The sequence below is a fragment of the Xenopus laevis genome, chromosome 7L (assembly GCF_017654675.1).
Source record: "Xenopus laevis strain J_2021 chromosome 7L, Xenopus_laevis_v10.1, whole genome shotgun sequence".
In the NCBI taxonomy this organism is placed as follows: domain Eukaryota; kingdom Metazoa; phylum Chordata; class Amphibia; order Anura; family Pipidae; genus Xenopus; species Xenopus laevis.
Genome location: NC_054383.1, coordinates 133,682,022 through 133,706,038, shown reverse-complemented (window position 1 = coordinate 133,706,038; position 24,017 = coordinate 133,682,022). Strand labels below are relative to the sequence as shown.

At 37.9% G+C, this 24,017-nt stretch overlaps 1 protein-coding gene across 2 annotated transcripts; it reads left to right on the top strand.

Annotated features, from left to right (window-relative positions):
• The first annotated feature begins 3,734 nt into the window (after window positions 1-3,734).
• LOC108696893 lies at window positions 3,735-23,156 on the top strand. Of its 2 annotated transcripts, none has more exons than XM_018226591.2 (10): window positions 3,735-4,214; window positions 10,516-10,563; window positions 11,627-11,680; window positions 12,998-13,377; window positions 15,832-15,888; window positions 17,910-17,978; window positions 18,918-19,193; window positions 20,685-20,853; window positions 20,932-20,958; window positions 22,649-23,156. In XM_018226591.2, exons 1-10 carry the CDS (start codon window positions 4,144-4,146, stop codon window positions 22,782-22,784), a joined length of 1,287 nt encoding a protein of 428 aa, XP_018082080.1. In that variant the 5' UTR covers window positions 3,735-4,143; the 3' UTR covers window positions 22,785-23,156. The 2 variants fall into 2 exon arrangements, with proteins under 2 accessions (XP_018082080.1, XP_018082079.1); XM_018226590.2 differs by having other exon boundaries at window positions 3,737-4,214; window positions 20,929-20,958.
• Window positions 23,157-24,017: the final 861 nt, after the last annotated feature.

The window sequence follows — 24,017 nt, the reverse complement described above, 5'->3', positions numbered from 1 at the left end:
AATGTAGCCGTGTCGGCAATTGAAATAGGGCTAAATAGCTCATAACAGATAAGCTCTGTAGAACACCATTATATTCTACACAGCTTGTCTGCAATATGCTTTGTAGCACATAGCCCCCCCCCCCCATTATCCAGAAAGCTCAAATTATAGGAAGGCCATAATTAATAAAATAATTCAATTTTTTTAAAATGATTTCCTTTTTCTGTGTAATAATTAAACAGTAGCTTGTACTTGATCCCAACTAAGATATAATTAATCCTTATTGGAAGCAAAACCAGCCTATTGGGTTTATTTCATGTTTACATGATTTTCTACTAGACTTAAGGTATCCAAATTACAGAGAGATCTGTTATCTAGAAAACCCTGAGCATTCTGGATAACACCCTTTTTGGAACGTTCCATATGCCATGGTGAATCAGTTGGGGAGTCCCATAAGTATTGCACCCCATATTTCTGACCTTTTTTTCTGCTCCAAATAAATAGGGAAAACTGTCTGATCAAACCACTCAAAGGGTTTGTTCACCTTAAAATTAACATTTACAATGATGTAGAGAGTGATATCCTGAGACAATGTGGTCTTCATTTTTTATTATTTGTGGTTTTTAAGTTATTTAGCTTTTTATTCAGCAGCTCTCCGGTTTGTAATTTCAGCCATCTGGTTGCTAGGGTCCAAATTATCCTAGCAACCATGCACTGATTTGAATAAGAGACTGGGATATGAATAGGAGAGGCCTGAATAGAAAGTTGAGTAATAAAAAGTAGCAATAATAATACATTTGTAGCCTTACAGAGAATTTGGGGTCAGCAAAAGCTGGAAAACGTCAGCAGAAGAAGGAAAATAATGAAAAAACTATAAAAACTAAATTATTGAAGACCAATTGAAAAGTTGCTTAGACATTCTATAACATACTAAAGTTTAGCTTAAAGGTGAACCGCCCCTTTAACCCTCAGGGTCTCTACATATGTAAGGAATTAATGTCACTTTCTGCTTAGGGATAAAGACATTGGTATGGAATATCGGCCACAGTTGTAGAGCAGAACAATACCCTTAAAGAGTTATTTTGTACATACTGTAGCTATAAAGGGTTGATTAAACTATAGTATTTAAGCTTTACTTCCTTATTGATTAAACCACAACTGAGTGAGTCATCGAGTGTCTTTGGGCTCGGCACTGTGCAGTGATGGGAACATGTTCATCTCTATGAATTCCTGTTCTTCATTCAACACGTGTTAGTCGTATAATATAACCCACATTTTAGGCAAGTCCAGAAACTTGTCTCAGTAAATGGAATATTAGAATATACTTGTATGAAAGACTAGTCATTACATTAAGATCTTATGCAAGATCTTATTTATGGGGGTAGGGTGCAGATATTAGAGACCAGTGCTGCAAAACTGAAGTACGTCATTTGTTTCCAGCTGATATATATAACAAAGCTGCCGCCTGATGCTTAACTTGGGTGCAGGGAGTTGGGAATCCAGGGCTGCCTAGTATTGCTATAGAGACTAGAGAGTGATATCGTGAAACTATTTGCAACTGGTTTTCATTTTTTATTATTTGTGGTTTTTGAGTTATTTAGCTTTTTATTCAGCAGCTCTCCAGTTTGTAATATCAGCCATCTGGTTGCTAGTATCCAAACTCCCCTAGCAACCATGCATTGATTTGAATAAGAGACTGGAATATGAATAGGAGAGGCCTGAATAGAAAGATCAGTAATAAAAAGTAATAAAACAATACATTTGTAGCCTTACAGAGCATTTATTTTGGATGGGGTCAGCGACAGCTGGAAAAAAAGTCAAAAGTAGAATAATTCCAAACCTACAAAAAAATAAATATTGAAGACCGATTGAAAAGTTGCTAAGATTTAACTTAAAGGCGAACCATCCCAGGGAGTGGGAATCCAGTACTTTCAGACTCAAATACTGGCCCCTGGGCAACCTATTATTGCTAATTTGCTATAGTGATATGGGCCAATGCAGAGGAGGACCAAGCTGGCTGGGAACCCTACATGAACTGGCCGGACACTTTGCACATGAGCGGAGAGGTGCAGAGACAAGACAAGGGGTAGGTGGAAAACTTTTCAAGCGGTAACTGCCCAGCTCCCCCAATAGTTGCACCCTAGTCAGGTGCCTCTTCTGCCCACCCTTACTTCCAGCCCTGGGCCAATGGGGTTTACAAACTTTAACAATCTCAATAATTTCTCCAAAACATGCTATTAAGTAAAAAAATATATTTTATTCACATCAGTAGTTAAAAAACATGTATAGTATTCCCTCTAACGCCTAACGCGTTTCATGCTTACCCAGCACTTAGTCATAGGCAGAATCCAACTAGTCTCTCTTGCTCAGTTCCTTAAGTACTAGCACATAAAGTCCCTCCCCTTAATAAAACCAATCACAAACATATGTTACAAATGCCATATATCATCCAGGCGTTAGAGGGAATACTATACATGTTTTTTAACTACTGATGTGAATAAAATATATTTTTTTACTTAATAGCATGTTTTGGAGAAATTATTGAGATTGTGGTTTTACCTCTGTTTGGTCACTAGAGGTCTCCGACATGCTCACTAATAGTATTTACTGATTCTGCTCCCAATTTGATTCTAATAGTTACAAACTTTTACAACATGTATGGGCTCATTGAGCATTGCCCTGGGCACAGGTGTGTGAGAGCACAAAGGGCCACAGAATTGCACCCCAAGAGTCAGTGAGTCAGACACAGGGCACCCAGGCCTGGATTAAGGGAAAGGCCCCCTAGGCCCGGGCCTAGGGCGGCAAGATGTTAGGGGCGACAAACAGGCGCCCCCTAACATTCTCTATAACCCACAGTAATTGTAAAACGGTTACGGACCGCTGGTCAATCCCAATTCCAAAACCAAGTCCGAACCACCCACCCCCGGCCCCCACATTGCTGTGCCTGTGCGCCTGTCCTGTGTGTCAGTGGGGATCTCTTCCGGCTCAGTATGCACGCACTCTGTACGCTGTGATGTCACCCCATCACGTGATTGCGCAAGCGTCTCTCGGAGCAGGCGTAGGAATAGGATAGGAGGAATAGGGAGGGGGAGCTGCGAGCGACTCTTACTGAGCGTGTGACGTCGCGTGAGCCGTGCCTGTGGCGTGTGCATAGTGCAAGTTGAGCGCAACAGGCGCCAGCACACAGGACAGGAGCCCCCCAAACGGAGTGCTGTGCTTGAGAATTCGGCTGGATGCCCGCCCCTAGGCTTGGCCTGCAACTAAAATCATTCACGGTGGCAGTCTGGCAGTCATTTACTGACCTGTACTTTTTAAATTGAAACTCAGTCTCTAACAGTTGGCAGGTTAAAACATTTATTTAATTTAATTAATTATATAAATCATGAAAAATACTGCGGTGATGTCTGATGAGAAATAGGAAATACAAAGCTTACGCTGCTGCCAAGTTCACATCCATAAAATGCGTGCGGGGGGGGCACAGTAGCTGGGCCTGGGGGGGGCAAGGAGGGTAAATCCAGCCCTGAGGGCACCCTGTACATTTGGTGCATTGTTAAAAAAAGTTCTATTCTAACAAAAATTCTAAAATATTAAAATGATATAAGGCTGGTGGCTTTACACATTTTTACACACTGATGTGACGAGATTTATGGATCTGTGCATCGAGCTCCTGCCTCTCGTTCCGCCCCGTGGACTCGTTTCAATCGGAAGCTTTTTCAGCACAAGTTATTGTATCTTTTCATTTATTTATTTTCTTAACCTTATTTACTTAAGCACTTTCTTTAAACAAACGTTGCCGTGCTCAAGGTTATTCCCAGTCACACATTCAAAGGGGCGGGTGCCACACATGTGGGTGCCAAATGTGGGTGTATAAGAGGCTGCACTCGAGAGCTTATTCCATTGATTCAGGCTGAAGACAAGACAGGAAGCAACACAGTAGTCTGTTCCCAGCGACTCATCAACCCCCGGCTGCAGCAGTGCAGGATTTTTCTACAGAAAGTCATAAAGTTGTGTGTAATGGAGACAGAGTTATCAAGCTAGAGAGGATCATACTGAGAGTGTTCAGCTGCTACTGAAGTCTTGGTGCAGCCACAGGCAGAACAGAGAAGCGAATAACATCGGCACAGACTTTTCTCTATCCCTTATTCATTGGCACAAGGAGAGAACATGAGGAAGAGACGACCTGCATTATTGTATCTCTATTGCCCTTCTCTGGGCATCACACGCATTCTAATCAGGTAAGTCAGTAATTATCTACAGCGCTACGAAATATGTTGGAGCTATATGAATGCATGTTAATGTTCATAAATATCTTTTTTAAAGGGAAACCGGCACCAAAAAGACGCCTTGTTATGCTGAGTGTGTGGTGGAGGGTACAAAGACTGTAAATGTAAAATTTTGTTTCGTTTTAAAACATTTTGAAACATGACTTGGGGCACAAGGAGTCAGAAATAATTATTCTACCCTCGTTAGAGGCAAATTGCAGGGGCTGCAGATGGGGATTTCCCTTCCTCTGGATCAGCTGGCAGTTGGCCAGGTTGCACTGACAGTTCATGTTTAGGAACAGAAGCACACGCCGGGTGTGAGTGGGAGGTGTGGGAAAAACACATCTCGATAATTCCTCCCTGTGCAAATTAATGACGTCTGCCACTCAGACACCTGACCTGGGGCTTGTGAAGCTGCGTGTGACAGGGAGGGTCGAAACAACGGTGGAGCTTATCAGATTCCACAATATTTTATATTTTTTAAGGGGCAGTATTATCCTTTTTTTTAAACATGACTGCAATGAATGGAGTCAGTAGAGAGTGCTATTCTGAGACAATTCACAATTGGTTTTCATGTTTTATTATTTGTGGTTTTTGAGTTATTTAGCTTTTTATTCAGCAGCTCTCCAGTTTGCAATTTCAGCCAAATGGTTGCTAGGGTTCGAATCACCCTAGCAACCATGCACTGATTTGAATAAGAGACTGGTTTTGAGAAGAGCTTATTGTCGTCAATAAAGCAAAACTAGGGGATAACGTAAAATTAGTTGTCAACCTAGAATTCAAAAATCTCGAGACTTCACTCCAAAAAATACTTAACTTAGGACAGGACCAGATGTGTTCTTCACATTATGGGCAATAAGAATAAGATCTGCTGAACTCTCCAGCTCTCAGAGAGAATCATATTATTATAATAATCATATAATACACAAAAGTCATGAATATCCTGTAAATGATAGCCTTATAAACGGTGAGTTCTGATGTCATCAGTTATAAACGGTGAGTTCTGATGTAATTTCTGTCACATGACTCACTGAAACTTGTGTATTATAATAAATAAAGTACCCCCAGTTGCAAAATATGAGGATATTAGAAGTTACCTCGGAGTTCCATGACCTGTATAAATACACTCAGCCTTCGGCCTCGTGTTTTTATATGGTCATGAAACTCCTCCGTAATTTATAATATCCTTATATTTTACAAAAGGGGGTACTTTATTCACTATATAATACACAAAAGCCATGAATATCCTGTAAATTATATCCTTATAAACGGTGAGTTCTGATGTCATCAGTTATAAACGGTGAGTTCTGATGTCATTTCTGTCACATGACTCACTGAAACTTGTGTATTATAATTAATAAAGTACCCCCAGTTGTAAAATATTAGGATATTAGAAGTTACCTCGGAGTTCCATGACCTGTATAAATACACTCAGCCTTCGGCCTCGTGTTTTTATATGGTCATGAAACTCCTCGGTAACTTATAATATCCTTATATTTTACAAGAGGGGGTACTTTATTCACTATATATAGACTTAACAAGATCAGAGGGAGATACACAATGTTGGAGAAATTCTGACCATTTAGAAGAGATTCCTAATAAAGGATGAATATCCGCCCGATATACATCCCAAAATCAGCTAGAGAGTGAATCAATTTTTATACTAGAAGGATGTGCCATAAATTCCAACAAAGCTTCAGCCAACCAGTGATCAGACACAGCAAAATTGTTCTTATCAGGAATCAAGGAAAGGCCACATTGGCAGGCTAGATAATAATATCTATCAGCTTCAAGTAACCCAAATATTGCTTTGAACTCTGGCCTGGAGATTAGAGTCATATCAATGGGGTGAAACAAATCTTTCATTAATATGTTAACTTTCTCTTTTGTAAAAAGTAAAAATGTGGGAGATTTTAAGAATTCTGATGTTTTCAATAAAAGTTTAACTGGCATAAAAGGAGTTTGACTAAAACTAAAGTTATGTTGAGAAAATAAATGTTTCCAGACAAAAATGGAATCACGGAAAAGAGGATTCTTCTTAAAATCACTAGGAACATTCTTCCATTTACCATGCAATATAGATAAAATATCAAAGGGAGGTTCATGGAGAATTTCAATTTCTGAGTTTATATATTTATTACCTTGAGAAATCCATTCAATAAGATATCTCGTGAGGGCAGAAAGGTTAAAAGCTCTAAAATTGGGAATTTTTAAACCACCCAATTTAGCAGGAGATCTCAATTTGGAAAGAGCTATCTTTGGTTTTTTTCCCATTCCAAACAAAATTTATTAGAGCAAAGTCAAGTTTCCCAATATCCGAGTGTCTAATAAGTAGGGGCAGGTTAATTAATGGGTATATCAGCTTAGGGAATATTAATGATTTTAAGAAAATAACCCTTCCTTTTAAATTCAATGGATAATTGGCTCATTTAGTACACACAGAAAATATATTTTCATGCTGGTGTAATATGTAATGAATATAAGTTGTTAAGATCCAATGGAATAGTTAAACCTAATTATTTTACCTGAGTTTTTGGGTATTTAAGTTGAAACATTTTCAGCAGAGAGTTAGATAATAAACCATATAAATTAATTATTTCTGATTTGTCAACATTAACTTTATATCCAGAAAATGACTGAAAGTCATGAAGTAAATCAAAAACAGTCTTAAGAGAATTATTAGGATTCTTAATGATTAGCAACAAATCATCAGCATAGGCTAATACTTTGAGTTGCCTGTCATTAATGTTATTTCCCTTAATTGTCTTAGAAGAATCCAAAAATTTAATTAACGGTTCTAAAGCAATATTAAATCACAAAGGTGATAAGGGGCAGCCTTGCCTGGTCTCTTTAAATATTTCAAATTGTGATGACATTGCACCACCAAAGACAATCTGAGAGTTGGGATTTCTGTAAAGATATTTGATATAATGGAAAAATGGACCCGTAATGCCAAATTTTTTTAGGCAAACAAGTGTTCCCAAGTAATATTATCATGGCTTGGAGTATAATTCTTTATCATAGTTCATAAAGATATTGGCAATCTTATTAGGATCATTAGTCAGCATATTACAACTGTCTTTAATCTTTATTAGTTTATCTTGTATCCTCTCTAATCTTGAAAGATTAAAAAGAAGCGGGTTGGCTTTGTTACTCAAATTATTGAATTTAGCATGCGAGTAAGGAGCAAAGAAGTTATGCCTGATTTTGAGCCAAGCTTTAAGATCATCCATAGCTTTCTTATATCTTTGAGCATTATCTTTTGAAGGATTTAGCTTAAACTTGAGATGAAGAATACTTTGTTTTTTACTTAACTCTAACACATTTTTGTGCATCTTACTGAAGAAATCAGACTTAAAAGAGGATATCTCCCCTCTGACCACTGCCTTCCACGTTTCCCAAACTAAGGAGGGGTTATTCAAATGTTCTTTATTATCTACCAAAAATAAGTCCCATCTCTTAAGCAACATTTTGATAAAATCAAGATTTTCTTTAAGCAAATTTGGAAATGACCAGGAAATGTAGTTTTTGGGGGGTGAAGACTTAGAAACCAAAAGCGAGACTGGTGCATGGTCAGATATATCTATATTACCTAGATCCGATTTTATTATTCTATTAATTAAGTTGTTGGAAGTTAAAATATAATCTATTCTAGTACTTACATTATGGGTAGATGAAAAAAAGATAAAATCTTTCTCTGACGGAGGAAATAGTCTCCATACATCATTATGGTTAGTATCTCTAAAGAATTCATGAAGATTTCCTAAAGTGACTATTGAATGTCCAATCTGACCCTATTCAAAGAGCTGATATAAGATTCATTCAGATCTCCTGCCATAATAATGTTATAAGAGGGAAGTGAAGAAATCTGTTGTTTTATTAATGGCAGGAGGAAAAACTAGTTCTCCCACCCAGTCTTTGAATCATTAAGATGCATCTCTTGCAAAAAGGCAATGTCACGCTTTAGATTTTTTAGTTCTTTAAAGGGATACTGTCATGGGAAAAAACATTTTTTTCAAAATGAATCAGTTAATAGTTCTGCTCCAGCAGAATTTTGCGCTGAAATTCATTTCTCAAAAGAGCAAACAGATTTTTTTATATTCAGTTTTGAAACCTGACATGGGGCTAGACATATTGCCAATTTCCCAGCTGCCCCAAGTCATGTGACTTGTGCTCTGATACTTCAATCACTCTTTACTGCTGTACTGCAAGTTGGAGTGATATCACCCCCTTCCTTTTCCCCCCCAGCAGCCAAACAAAAGAACAATGGGAAGGTAACCAGATAACAGCTCCCTAACACAAGATAACAGCTGCCTGGTAGATCTAAGAACAGCACTCAATAGTAAAAACCCATGTCCCACTGAGACACATTCAGTTACATTGAGAAGGAAAAACAGCAGCGTGCCAGAAAGCATTTCTCTCCTAAAGTGCAGGCACAAGTCACATGACTGGGGGCAGCTGGGAAACTGACAATATGTCTAGCCCCATGTCAGATTTCAAAATTGAATATAAAAAAATCTGTTTGCTCTTTTGAGAAATGGATTTCAGTGCAGAATTCTGCTGGAGTAACACTATTAACTGATGCGTTTTGAAAAAAACATGTTTTCCGATGACAGGATCCCTTTAAGGATGCTACTTCTCTTGAAACAGTGATTTAATCCATTGACATTCCATGAAACAATGGTCAAAGGATCAGATCTATATAAGGCCATCGACATGTAAGAAAAACTTGAGCAGATTTAGATAAAGCCAAAAATAGAATATAACATCTACTGGATTAACAAGAAAGAGGCAAAAAAGAAACCATTTTAAATGCAAATAAATCTAACAATAATAACCAGTATAATGATAACAATTAAGTAATCAGAAGAGCAAGAAAAGAAACCATCCCTTTTTTCCTTAAGGAGGAGGGGTTCATTCTCTAGCATAGTAAAAGGATGAACTTCCCCTTTAAAACAAAAGGCATACAAAAAGTATGTTGAACACAAGCCCTATTCATTGCACTCGTGCTGCACAGTGGTGGATACTGCCTCTTTAATGTGGTTTGTCCTGTTTATGAGATGAAACTGCCTTTAATGAATGTGGTTTTTCTTGCAACCGACTGTGGGGAAATCTATTTGGCCACAACTTTACTTACTGACCCTTATAATCTTTATATGGACATAAAGAATTAATACTTTGAAGAAGAAGTGGCCTTTTAACACAGAGGAGGGGGCTAATTGTGAGCTGAGCAAATCACTAGTGACTCATGGAAACATTGCATTAATAAAAGATATATCAGGAATAAGTAGGTCAAACTGGCAGAGCCGGTGCATCTACTCAGCTCTTTCCTGTAAGACCCACTGATGTGCTGCTTTATGGGATATGTAAACCCCTAAACATGACTCAGAGCCTCCTTGAATCACTCTTGTAATTTATATTAATTATTTCTTCTGGTTTGTTCTAAGATTTGAAGGAACAGTTCAGTGTAAAATAAAAACGAGGTAAATAGACAGGCTGTGCAAAATAACAAAATGTATCTAATATAGTTAGTTAGGCAAAAATGTAATGTATAAAGGCTGGAGTGACTGGATGTCTAACATAATAGCCAGAATACTACTTTTAAGCTCTATTGCTTTCCATTGATTGGTTACCAGACAGCTGTGTGCCTTTATATGGTTATCATGAGTGATACTCAGAGTTCCCTGTATAACTCAGCCTGCAGCCTTGTGTCTTTATATGGTCACAGAACAACCCCTCAGTGACTTCTAATATCCTTATCATTTACAGTAGGGGGTACATTATCCCTTATAATACATGAGTGATACTCAGAGTTCCCTGTATAACTCAGCCTGCAGCCTTGTGTCTTTATATGGTCACAGAACAACCCCTCAGTGACTTCTAATATCCTTATCATTTACAATAGGGGGTACATTATACTTATAATATATGAGTGATACTCAAAGTTCCCTGTATAACTCAGCCTGCAGCCTTGTGCCTTTATATGGTCACAGAACAACCCCTCAGTGACTTCTAATATCCTTATCATTTACAGTAGGGGGTACATTATCCCTTATAATACATGAGCTGAATAACTCACATTATACATTACACTGACAACAGTCGTACCTTATTCTTCATGAAAGCATTTATTAGTAATGTTAATGCCAAATGAATTGTTGTATAGAGTAACAAATATTTTGGCACTGAACAGATACAGAAAGGAGACATTTGTATGAACGATGTATATCTTGATAGTGTTTGTATTACTAAATTCTTTGGCCTTTGTTTGCAGATGTAACAAAAGAAAACAAATTCTCAAGGTGCCTGTGCAGGAAACCAGGTAAATGAAATTTGTTGGATTGAGGGAGGAGGAAGATAAATGTTTCTAGAAACCCTTATTGGTTTGTGGCAAAGAACCCAGAATACCTGGCAGGTGCACTTAGATACTTTTGTAACAATTTAAGACAAGCAAATAAACAATTGTAACAATTAAAGATAAACAGGTCTCTTGGGGAAACTGTGACTTGCAGCTTTAAGGGTAATTCACCTTCATTAGCAAAACTAGTACTTATCTGTTATCTACTGTGTATCCTGTGCTTGAATGGCTGCCCCCATGGCTACACAGCAGCTTGTTTATATAAACTATAGTAGTACTTATCTGTTATCTACTGTGTATCCTGTGCTTGAATGGCTGCCCCCATGGCTACACAGCAGCTTGTTAATATACACTATAGTAGTACTTATCTGTTATCTACTGTGTATCCTGTGCTTGAATGGCTGCCCCCATGGCTACACAGCAGCTTGTTTATATAAACTATAGTAGTACTTATCTGTTATCTACTGTGTATCCTGTGCTTGAATGGCTGCCCCGAAGGCTACACATCAGCTTGTTTATATAAACTATAGTAGTCCTTATCTGTTATCTACTGTGTATCCTGTGCTTGAATGGCTGCCCCCATGGCTACACAGCAGCTTGTTTATATAAACTATAGTAGTACTTATCTGTTATCTACTGTGTATCCTGTGCAATTGTTTTTTTTTATAATTTATTATTTGTGGTGTTGGAGTTATTTAGCTTTTTATTCAGCAGCTCTCCAGTTTGCAATTTCAGTAATCCGGTTGCTAGGGTTCAAATTCCCCTAGCAACCATACACTGATTTGAATAAGAGACTGGAATATTAATAGGAGAGGCCTGAATAGAAAGATAAGTAACAATACATTTGTAGCCTTACAGAGCATTTGTGTTTTAGATGAGGTCAGTGACCCCCATTTGAAAGTTGAAAATAATCAGAAAAAGAAGGCAAATAATTAAAACTATAGAAAATAAATAATGAGGACCAGTTGAAAGGTTGCTTATATTAAGCCATTCTATAACAAACTAAAATGCTATTTTGTTTTTACAGACTAGAGAACATAGAGAACAAAGCAGACCTTCCTCTCAGCATCCCAGAGACCAGGTACAGTAGGAGTGGAAATACTGGAGGAGGCCACTCCATAGATAGACACCAAGGATGATCATTTATTAACTGGTACAATGAAAACTACTGCTGCCATATTAAAGGATAAGTAAACCTTAAAAATAAGTGAATTCAAAAATTGAGGAGGGGGCTATTCTAACCACTTTTGCAATGTACGTTCATTATTTATTTATTTTTAATTCCAAGATATTAAAGGATACATGTGCTGTTACTATGAATGAATTTTGTTACAACAGCGCCACCTGCTGGTCATTTTCCCACCAGTCTGACCAGCAAGTAGTCAAGGAAGTTGTCAGGAGAAAGAAAGAGGCTGATGTTCTTCTGCTTAGGAATACAATTAGAAACCTTCCTCACATCTTTCCTAAGCAGAAGAACATCAGACCAGCCTCCTTCTTTCTCCTAAGTGCCCCCAGTTTTGTGCAATAATAATCTTCAGTCACTCTTTACTGCTGCACTGCAAGTTGGAACCCCCTCCATTCCCCCCAGCAGCCTATCAGCAGAACAATGGTAAGAAAACAGGATAACGGCTCCCTGCCACCTGCATTCCTCAGTGTAGATATAAAAACAGCACTGAATTATAAAAATCCAAGTCCCCCTGTGACTTCTCCAGTTACATGGTGTAGGAGAAACAATAGCTTATCTGAAAGCAGTTCCATTATGAAGTGTTGGCTGTTTCTGAAAGCACATGACCAGGCATAATGACCTAAGATGGTTGCCTAAACACCAATATTACAGTTAAAAAATAAATTAGTTGGCTCAGGAATAACATTTTAAACGGTTGAGTGAAATATTTCTAATGTAAACAGTCATTTAGACATAAAATGTACACCATAAAAATCATGACTGAATCCCTTTAAGTACAGTGCCATTAGTTCACTACTAGTGATGAGCAACATTTTTCGCCAAGTTTCACCACTAAAATCATGCCGGTAGACTCCAATGGTATAAAAAAAAATCAAAACAAAATTGTTGCGCTTCAGAACAATTTTGACGGCCATAGGCCAACGCATTTTGGCCAATTTTTACTATTTTTGTGAATTTTTGGTGAAGTGAAACTGGTCAGATCACTATTCACTACAGAGTTGATATACAAGGAGATTCATCTCTTCCCCTTATATACATGCTTGAGTCCATCTGCTGGTGACATATACACCAAAGATACATCCCACTACATGGTTGGTAGGAACTCATGATGGTTACTAATTTATCCTCACTTCCTTACCATCATGGTGGTAAGAACAATTAAAATTGCAGAATGATTATGGATTTTATATTCATTATTTTCTGAAATTCCAGCATTGCACCTCAAAAAAATGATCATGACAACACCATGGTGGACACAAAAATCACAGAAGCTGCTCAAGAGGATCCAACAGAAAAGGAGAATATTAAGAAGGAGACAGTAGCACAGCCAACGGAAATGCAGTCTGAGGCCCAGGAGGAAGAGTTTGGATCAGAGGATGGAATCTCAACATCATCTTCACCAGAAACTAACACAACTCATGAGCCTTCAAAATGGGATGAAGGAAGAAAGAAGCCAAAACAAAAGATGAGAAAGAGAAAGAAGAAGCAGAGCTCGATGAAGGAGCTGAGAGAGACCAAGGTTCCTCCATCACATTCTATAGACCAAATCATGGGCACGTTACTTATGAAGATGATACAACTGCTGAAACCAGGTGATGAACATTGTTATAAACCATGGTATTTAATCTCAATCTTGTGGCTTCATCAAGGAATGGAATGTTTTAGGTTCTGCTCAACTATTAGAACTTAAAGGGATACTGTCATGGGAAAAAAAAATTTTTTCAAAATGAATCAGTTAATAGTTCTTCTCCAGCAGAATTCTGCACTGAAATCCATTTCTCAAAAGAGCAAACAGATTTTTTTATATTCAATTTTGAAATCTGACATGGGGCTAGACATTGTCAATTTCCCAGCTGCCTCCAGTCATGTGACTTGTGCTCTGATAAACTTCAATCACTCTTTACTGCTGTACTGCAAGTTGGAGTGATATCACCCCCTCCCTTTCCCCCCCCCCAGCAGCCAAACAAAAGAACAATGGGAAGGTAACCAGATAGCAGCTCCCTAACACAAGATAACAGCTGCCTGGTAGATCTAAGAACAACACTCAATAGTAAAAACCCATGTCCCACTGAGACACATTCAGTTACATTAAGAAGGAAAAACAGCAGCCTGCCAGAAAGCATTTCTCTCCTGAAGTGCAGGCACAAGTCACATGACATGGGGCAGCTGGGAAATTGATAAAATGTCTAGCCCCATGTCAGATTTCAAAATTGAATATAAAAAAATCTGTTTGCTCTTTTGAGAAATGGATTTCAGTGCAGAATTCTGCTGGAGCAGCACTATTAACTGATTCATTTTGAAAAAAAATTTTTTTCCCATGACATTATCCCTTTAAGAACTATAGAACAAAAATGCATTAGTGAATTACATAACAAGTGGGTAAAAATACTCGTCATGGATGGAATTCACTCCTTCATTTTTGTTAAATAAGTCGTAAGAGCCTGAATGCTGTTGTGCAGAAAGGACTTTCCATTTAATAAAGGGACCTCAATCCTTCTTTAAAAAGTCCCAGTGATTTGTTTCATAGAGATGCTAAGATATTAGTACATAAGTAGTTTGTTAATTTGATAGGGTCACTAATCCCGACATCGACATACTCGGCATACATCTACACTTAGTGGCCCAATTATTAAAGGTCGAATTTTAGTGGTACCAGAGCTTTTTTAAAACACGATTAAACTCATTTTTAGTGACGAGCGAATTCTTTCGGCAGGCATGGATTTGCGGTGAAATTCAACAGTTCGCCATCTGCAATTTCTGTGGCAAAAATTTGTCACAAAAAAAATCTGATGCAACAAAAAAGTCGCAGCAAGAAAAAAACACCCATTGACTTTAATGCATTGTAAGTGAGAAATAACTTTCGGAATAACGATTGACTTTAATGCATTTGAACAAAAAGTCACCAAGACAAAAAAAAGTCACCGCAAGTAGTGATGGGCGAATAAATTCGGCTAGCGCAAATTTTCGGCAAATTTCCATGTTGCGCCGCCAGCGTGTGTCCGAAAAGTCGCTCTTGTCAAAATCACCGCGCGTCAACACTATTCAAACGCCCATTGACTTTAACACCTGAATCGAAATTGACACTAATGAATTTTCGGACGTTCATCCAAAATTGACGCGGATGGCTATTTTCTAATAACACAAATTTTTCGTTGTTTCGCAAATTTCATGGGAAATTCCAATCACTTGGAGAAAGGGGTCACGCCCCGAAACGTTGCATCCGCAATAAACGAGCAAGGTTTTACCTGCTGGAATTACCCATGTTGTGCCGGTGTGTCCTATTTCTACGTTGTTTTTGAGGTTGCCCATTCCCTCTGGCATCGAGCACCTGGGAGTCGCTGGAGTCTGGACAGCCAGGGTGTGCGAGTGTAAGTCTTTCTTTTTGAAATTCCAATCACTTACCACAAGAAAGAAACGCCCATTGACTTGAGTGAGAAATAAAGTTGCACGTAGAAATTTCCAGCCGTTTTTGCACATTTCTCTTTCGTGAATTTATATGCAAAGCGAAACAGGACAGAATCGCTCATCACTACTCATTTCCTCTAAAACCACAAATGCCATGAAATTATTAAAATAGAAAAAATAAAATGAAAAAATCCTAACAAATATGAAAACCACTAATAATTCGAGTTTTTCGGACAATTACTGGCAAAAGAAATCAGAAAACCTCTAAAAAAACTACTTCTGCTTGGCAAAGTTTTGGATTAGAGTTTTTATGGTTTTTACAGTTGATTAATCTTAAATTTTTAGAGTTTTAGAGATACAAATTTGATTTGTGAAAAAAATGTAGAAAGCTGAAAGTTAGTAAATAGACCACTTAGTCTGACCTTTTATTCTGCACTATTTCCATTAGCAATTATTTTAAAAACAACTCGAGTCATACAGAGAAGGTCATGACTATGTACCATTCAACTTCATTAGATATTGTGTGCGTCAAAAGAAACATTTTATAGTGAGAGGGTAAATATAACTGGTGCTGTTTTGTCAAGTGAAACAAACATTTTTTTGGTGGGGTTTGGCCCTTAATGACTTCCATTCTTTTGCAGGAGCCGTGGTTGCTTGGATTGGCATATTTTGCTTCCTACTCATCGGTGTTACCCCTTGTAAGTGTACAGTCCCTGTAACAATTCAGGGGACAAAATACGATTATTGTTTTGCTTATAGAACTTGTGGACTGTGGGTTGCAACAAACAAATACCAAGTTTCGGTCACTCAGATCTCTATGCAGATAAAGAGGCCATAGAGTCCTTGGTCAGCCAGTGGCTCCATATATACAATGATGATGATTATGCTACAACCTGTTGTTTGTTTGGCCTGATCATGGCTTGTGTTATTAAACTAAAGATTGATTTGGGAAAACTCCAATGATAATATTTTATTCTTGTTTTCAAGTGTATAATATATATTCTTTATACAGGTATCGGGATCCATTATCCAGAAAGCTCTGAATTACGGAAAGGTCATCTCCCATAGATCCCATTTTATCCAGATAATCTAAATTTTTTAAAAAAAAAATGATTTCCTTTTTCTGTGTAATAATAAAACAGTCGCTTGTACTTGATCCCAACTAAGATATAATTAATTCTTATTGGAAGCAAAACCAGCCTATTGGGTTTATTTAATGTTTATATGATTTTTTTTTAGACTTAAGGAATGGAGAAAATTCGTTATCTGGAAAACCCCAGGTCCCGAGCATTCTGGATAACAGGTCCCATACCTGTGTATGTGTATATACAGTTTATATATATATATATATTTATGTATATATATATATATATATATATATATATATATATATATATATATAAATATATATATATATATATATATATATATATATATATATATATATATATATATATATATATAATATATACAGATAGGAATTCATGGGATCACCATAAATGTAAGTTGAGTGGAGATAGACCAGGAAGAACGCAGTACTTTGCTGCAAAATATCCTTTAATCGACACTAAGAGGGTTATTTATCAAAGTCCGAATATTTTCTGAAAAAAAATATTAATACACTTTCTCGAAAATTTTGTTTGCGTGAAAAAATGCAAAAAAAATCTGGAAAAATACGATTTTCATGATTGTTTTCGGATTATTCATCCGATTTTCGCGATTTTTTCGGATTTTTCATCCGAAAACTCAGAATTTTGCCCGAAAACTCTGAAAACATTGGGGTATTGCCAAAAACCCAGCGCATATCAAAATATCATTGGGACTTCTCCCAGTGACTTATATGCAACCTCGACAGGTCTGAGACGCCGGACTTTCAGATTCTGACTTTTCCCATCCTCGGAGTTTAATAAATTTTGAAAAATTCGTGATTTTTTTAAAAGTCACATTTTATAAAAAATTGCATTTGGAGTTTAGTAAATAACCCCCTAGATGTTTTGGCTCTCCATACGTAAGTCTACCACAAATCATTTAAACATTTAATAAACCCATTATAATTGTTTTACCTCCAATAAGGATTGATTATATCTTATTTGGGATCAAGTACAAGTGACTGTTTTATTATTACACAGAAAAGGGAAATCAGTTTGAATTTTTTTTTATTATTTGATTGAAATAGAGTCTACGGGAGATTCAGAACTTTCTGGATAATGGTTTTCTGCATAACAGATCCCATACCTGTACTGTATCTACTAAAACAGGAGGGCCTATACTTTTCTAATGTCTACTTTTAGTAGTAGTTGTCCCATTAGGATCTACATCCATAAAAGCAGTGTTAGCACTGTTCCATAGAACATATTACTTAAACATTCTATTGATCTATGAGAGAATTTATATTGCCATATTTAACAACTATTTCTTATGTCACCTTAAAAATAAAAATAAATATCTGAATGAAATGTATGAATAGGAGGTGATATAGACAAGCTGATGGTTGACAGTGTCTTGAGATCTACTGATCACCAGCTAATGTTCTACTGGTAGATCCCGTGTGTATAACTAAATATACACATTAATGCAACGCAGCCAGTGTTTGTGTATCCAGGTTTAGGCTTTAGTTAGAAAGTAGACACAATAGCTTCTCTTTTCATTGATATGCTGAGAATTCTCGAATATATATATATATATACATGTTCTATGCTAAGTTGCCTTTCCTTTACAGCAAGTGGATTACAAGAGAATTTTCTGCAGGAGACACAAACCACTACCATAAACCCACAAGTGACTCAGTGTAAGTTTCCATTCCATGTGAACTCCCTCTCCCTCTCCTTCTCTAATAAGATGTTGCTGCCAAAACCTGACACTTTAACTTCTATAATATATCCAAGATATGTCCCTTTCTTTCACAAGTATCAGCCAGAACTCTAACCCATGCCCTTATCCTATCCCATTAAGACTATTGCAATCTCCTACTAACCAGTCTCCTAGATCTCCTCTAATCAATCTTAAATTCTGAAGCTAGAATCCTCCTGCTCTCTTCTAAGAGGAACCTGTTCAACCTGGGGTAAAATCTCTATAATGACTGCCTGTTAATCTAACTCAGTGATCCCCAACCAGTAGCTCGTGAGCAACATGTTGCTCTCCAACCCCTTGGATGTTGCTCCCAGTGGCCTCAAAGCAGGAGCTTATTTTTGAATTCCAGGCTTGGAAGCAAGTTGTGGTGCATAAAAACCAGGTGCACAGCCAAACAGAGTCTCAATTCAGGTTGTCAGTCCACATAGGGGCTACTAAATGGCCAATCACAAACTTATTTGGCACCCCAAGAACATTTTTCATGCTTGTGTTGCTCCCCAGCTCCTTTTACTTCTGAATGTGGCTGACGGGTTCAAAAGGTTGGGGATCCCTGATCTAACTGTAGCACTCAAAGTCATTCCAAGCCCTTCATTCCTCTGCTCCTCACTACTTTTCTTCACGTGTCTCCCTAAATGTTCCTGGTCCATCTCCTCCACTCCATCTCTTTACACCATCTTGCTGCTCCTTCTGTTGAGAATCCATCAGGAATTCCTTGCTCCTATGTCTTGCTAATTCCCATAAACCTTGATAAGAAGACATTGTCTATAAATCCCTGACATGCCCTGGTTTTTAATGTTTTTTCTTTTAAGAAAATAACAATATTCCAGAGAATTAACAAAAAAAACTAAAAAAGTCTCTTCACTTCTGTCCAATGTAGCTTCTCCTGGGAATTGCCGGCAGTACTTATTCTGTGTCAGTGAGGGAAAACTGTGGAATCAGCCTCTCTCCATCAAAGTAGGCACTGAGAGAGAATATTGTAAATTCCAAATGACAATCCCTAATTCTACTGCAAACTGCACCCAGAACTCCACTGTGAGGCTCACTAATGACACTTGTTTGCTCTTGGACACAATCGACTTGGAACGTACCATCTTGTTTTTGGAATATGGTGAAGGGAGACATGGGAAGTCTGTATATGGCACTAACTTTACAGGTAATAAATCAGTATATTGTGCCCTAGGGTTGGAACAGGTGCAATATATAGAAACATGATTACAGTATTGCTTGAAAACTGCTTTATTTTGTTTTTCCATCCCAGCCCTAATCTGCTGATGCTGAAAGCGAATTCCTTACAGGTCTTAGGAAATTTGGATAATATAGAGAGAGAGATAATATAGAGATAGAGAAGTGGCTGATGGACGGTTTAAAGGGATACAGCCATGGGAAAACATGTTTTTTTCAAAACACATCAGTTAATAGTGCTACTCCAGCAGAATTCTGCGCTGAAATCCAATTCTCAAAAGAGCAAACAGATTTTTTTATATTCAATTTTGAAATTTGACATGGGACTAGGCATATTGTCAGTTTCCCAGCTGCCCCCAGTCATGTGACTTGTCTGCTAGTCTGCTGGAGCAGCACTATTAACTGATGCATTTTGAAAATCCCATGACAGTATCCCTTTAAAGAAAGTCAACATTTGACAGTGGTGCCTCCCCTGGACTAAACCATGGAAGTAATATTGAAATGTCCCATAACTATAAGGGGTGTGTCAGGTTTACAAGTAAGAAAGTCATTTTTTACAAAACTGCCCCAAAGCTGCCTCTTACAGACTCTCTCTCTCTGTTCAGGCACCTTAACCCTGGTCAGAATATTGGAAAAGTTATGTACCCTTAATAGGGGCCACCTGCAATCCATAGCTCCTTACACTGAGAACATTAAAGGGGAACTATTGTGAAAATGAAAATTTAATATAAGCTTCCTCATACTGAAATAATGAGTTTTTTTATAAATACAATCAATTAAATAGTCTGCATTGTTTCTGAATTAATCAAGTTTATCTTTACTATTCCTCTCTCAGCATCTGTTTCTCTTCATTCTGTCTTCATGCAGGTGTCAGATATTCATTAACAGTTAGATCCAATATATCTTATAGGGGGGCTCCTTTCCTAGCAGATGTATTAGAGCTCACTCAAATAACTGATTCCAGTACAAACAAAATCTAACAAAATAACTGCCTTTTGCACAAATTCTGCATGTAGAGAGACATGATGTCTGGTGATTTTAATAGAGTGAGCTCTAATACATCTTAAGGAAAAATAATTGAGCTCAATTCAGTACCTGTGTTCCACTACACTGCAAGCTTGTAACACACATGTGAAATCAAAATCAAACCAAAGAATCGTGGTAAATGGCTGGACACCAATAGTAGTAAGTGACCTTACATTCGCCACAAAGCAAGCCAGTTCAGGAAGTGGTAACACTCAAAAAAGTAAAGTACTCTTAGCGATACACAATTACAGTCTTTACAGATCCCATGCAGGTTGTGTTACTTTTGCAGGAACTAAATGCTCTCAGCACTGCACAATATGTTGATGCCGTATATCTAAACCTTGATGGTTTTTACAAATGACCTTAAAAGTAACACATCCCAATTTAAGAATTGGCTGGAGTTGTAAGGATCTCACCTAATTCTTGTTCATTTCAGGGTCTTGCAGGAAGATGTTGGAAGATGTTGGTGCTGATGAGAATGATAACAAGAATAAGACAGATGATAGCAGCACAACTCATACTCTATTGATCGCCATATTGACGCCAGTAGGAGCAGTCACCTTGATCGGGGTGTTATACTTTGGATATAAGAAATGCATTAAAAGGTATTTTTCAGCACTTTCTTCTGCCTTGACCCAATTTGTATTGGCCCAGGATTCATGAGTACTTTCTCTTTCCAGCAGGAACCAATCACAAGGCTCCTCTAAGCGGTGAGTATGTGGATTTTTATCAAATGGTTCCTTACTCACGCCTATGAACTAGAGTTGTATTAATCTTAAAAATGTAGCCAGTAGGAGAATTATCATAGGGTCAATCCAGGCTCATGGCCCATGGTTTGCAGGGGACCTAATGGCAGGGTCGGACAGGGCCGGTGGAACACCAGGAAAAAAATCCACGACCTGCCTCCCAACCCCAGATCATGGCCGCAAGCAGAAAAAAGGTAGAGGCGGGGGGCCAGGGGTATGTAGGGGCACTGAAGAAGCAACTCTGGTGGGTCCCAGGCCCCCCAGTCCGACTCTGCCTAGTGGTGTGAGAGGACAGGGCAGGGGTGGAGCCTGGGAGGGTTGGGGTTGCACCACCCTTGGATATAGCACTTAAGCAGCAGGTTTCTAGCAAAACCAGCCTATTGGCTTTATTTAATGTTTACATGATTTTCTAATAGGGTTAAGGTATGAAGATCCAAATTACAGAAAGATCCGTTATCGGAAAACCCCATGTCCCGAACATTCTGGATAACAGGTCCCATACCTGTATCAGCTTTGGGGTTCTCTTTATTCCCCTTCATTAATATGCCCTCGTCACCCATTGCACTTCAGTTTCTCAAGGAAAGCTACAGATTTTTATCCTAAGAATCTAAGAATAATGGCAATAATAAATTCACATCTATTACATATCATATATCAGACCTAAGCTAGAAAGCTACACAACCAGCTCCTAAATGATCCCACATAGCAGTGTATTTATAGGCTCACTATACCGCTTTGCACTAAAAAGGAATTGTACTGAACATCATTTCTGTCTAGTCAGGAACTATCTAAGTTTTCTGTTATTTCTTGAGCAAAACAGGGAAATTAAAGATCCTCCATGTCGTGTCCTTGCGAATTAGATTCTAAGACTCCCACTACACAGATAATCCGCCTGCATAATGGACTCCTACTAACAAAACAGTCACAACAAAGTGTGAAGTGAGAGGGGTGTTGTATAACTGTAATTAGTGATGAGTGGATCTGTCCCGTTTCGATTTATCGAGAAATTCACAAAACTGCGAAAAAATTCGCATTTTTACTCATGCAATCATTTTTCTCACTCCAAATGCATTAAAGTGAGTGGGCGTTTTTTTCTTATGGCAAATTTTTTTGTCCTAATGCATTAAAATCAATGGGTGTTTTTTCTTATGGCAATTTTTTTGTCCTAATGCATTAAAATCAATGGGTGTTTTTTAGTATGGCGACTTTTTTTGTCCAAATGCATTAGTCAATGGCCGCTTTTTCTTATGGCGACTTTTTCTTCCAAACGCAGTAAAGTCAATGGCCGCTTTTTATGGGCATTTTTCCCCTGCAAATTTTTCCCCTGCAAATTTTTGCCATGGTTTCGCGAAAAAAAATTGCACATGGCGAAATTCAGAATCCGCAAATTCATGGCTGGCGAATAAATTCACTCATCACTACTTGTAATCTACCTCGCATGGACCAAACATAATAAATAATTTTAAAAAATAGATTATTTGTAATTAAAGCAATAGGCAAAAAGTTTGTCCCGCAAAAGCCCTATTGCACTCATATCATTATCTTGAGCAGATAAAGGAAACAGGATAGATAGATAGATAGATAGATAGATAGATAGATAGATAGATAGATAGATAGATAGATAGATAACCAGCCCTCTCTTTTATTTTTTTAGTGTGGAACGCTCTGAGTATAAGAGAAATGGACACGTACCCACTGAGAACATTGAAATGGGAGGCCAAGGAGAAGAGAGAGGCAAGGAGAAGAAGGAAGAGAAGTTAGGCTCATTTACAAATGCAAATCTAAAGTGATGAAATGGATGCACAACCTTGCACACTTGGCTGCTATTCACTACAGTCCTTTGCTTCTATACACACTGCTTACAATCTGCACACAGCACTGATGCACCATGCTGATGGACTGAGTACAGGCCGGGTATAGGGGCCTAAATATAGGGAAGCTCTGGAATTAGCAACTGTTTTAGGACTTCTTACTTCCAAGGTTCACGTAGAGTGTTGCTCCAATGCAACTGACTTGACTTGATTTACACACTAACCCAATTACTGATACCGATTAAAGGAGAACTAAAGCTTAATTAAAGAAGTAGGTAGAAATGTTGAACATGATGTTTTGTGCTCCTGTACCAGTCCAAGGCAACCACAGCCCTTTAGCAGTAAAGATCTGTGTCTCCAAAGATGCCCCAGTAGCTCCCCATCTTCTTTTCTGCTGATTCACTGCACATGCTCTGTGCTGCTGTCACTTACTGAGCTTAGGGACCCACTCACAATATACAGTACACATAGAATAGAAATGTCACAATATAAGGCTGATTAGTAATTAATACACATAATTACTACATGGCAGCACAGAAACCAGTGCAATTAGCATCAGAATTGAATAATCAGCAAACCTGTAGCATCAGCTTATATTACAGCCAGGGAAGCTCATTTTCTGCTGGATAATTAGTGACGAGCCCTAAGCTTAGCTTCTCAACAGCCAATCAGAGCCCACTGAGCATGTGAGTGTCACAGACACTTTCCAAGATGGTGACCCCCTGTGACAAGTTTGAAGTCCTGGATCATTGCTGCTATTGACAAGCTGAAACTTTAGCCTCGTGCAATAAGTTCACTATATAAAATATGCCATTTTTAGCCACATTCACTTTTAAGGTTTATTTCTCCTTTAAGAGCTTGCGCCACAAAATGCACAACAACCGAAGGGGACGCTTATTTGCATCTGTGCTGGTAAATTATCCCTATAGTGCAGCAAACACTATTAAGATGTCGCTAGAATTCGGTAGAATTGTGGGTAAAACTCTGTTTTAGCACTTGAAACATTGCAATTGCGAAAATGAGTGAATTAGAGTGAGCAAGTTGAACAAGCCGAAACACTACTTATTGATGCAGAGAAAGCATCAATAAATCCAAGCAGGTGGGCTTCCATTTTATCTTTACTCAGGGTTAGCGAAAGTTTTCACCAGAAATGTTTAAAAATTTGCGTTAGTACAAGTGTCAAACATTTTGGGGCATCTGTGCTAGAATTTC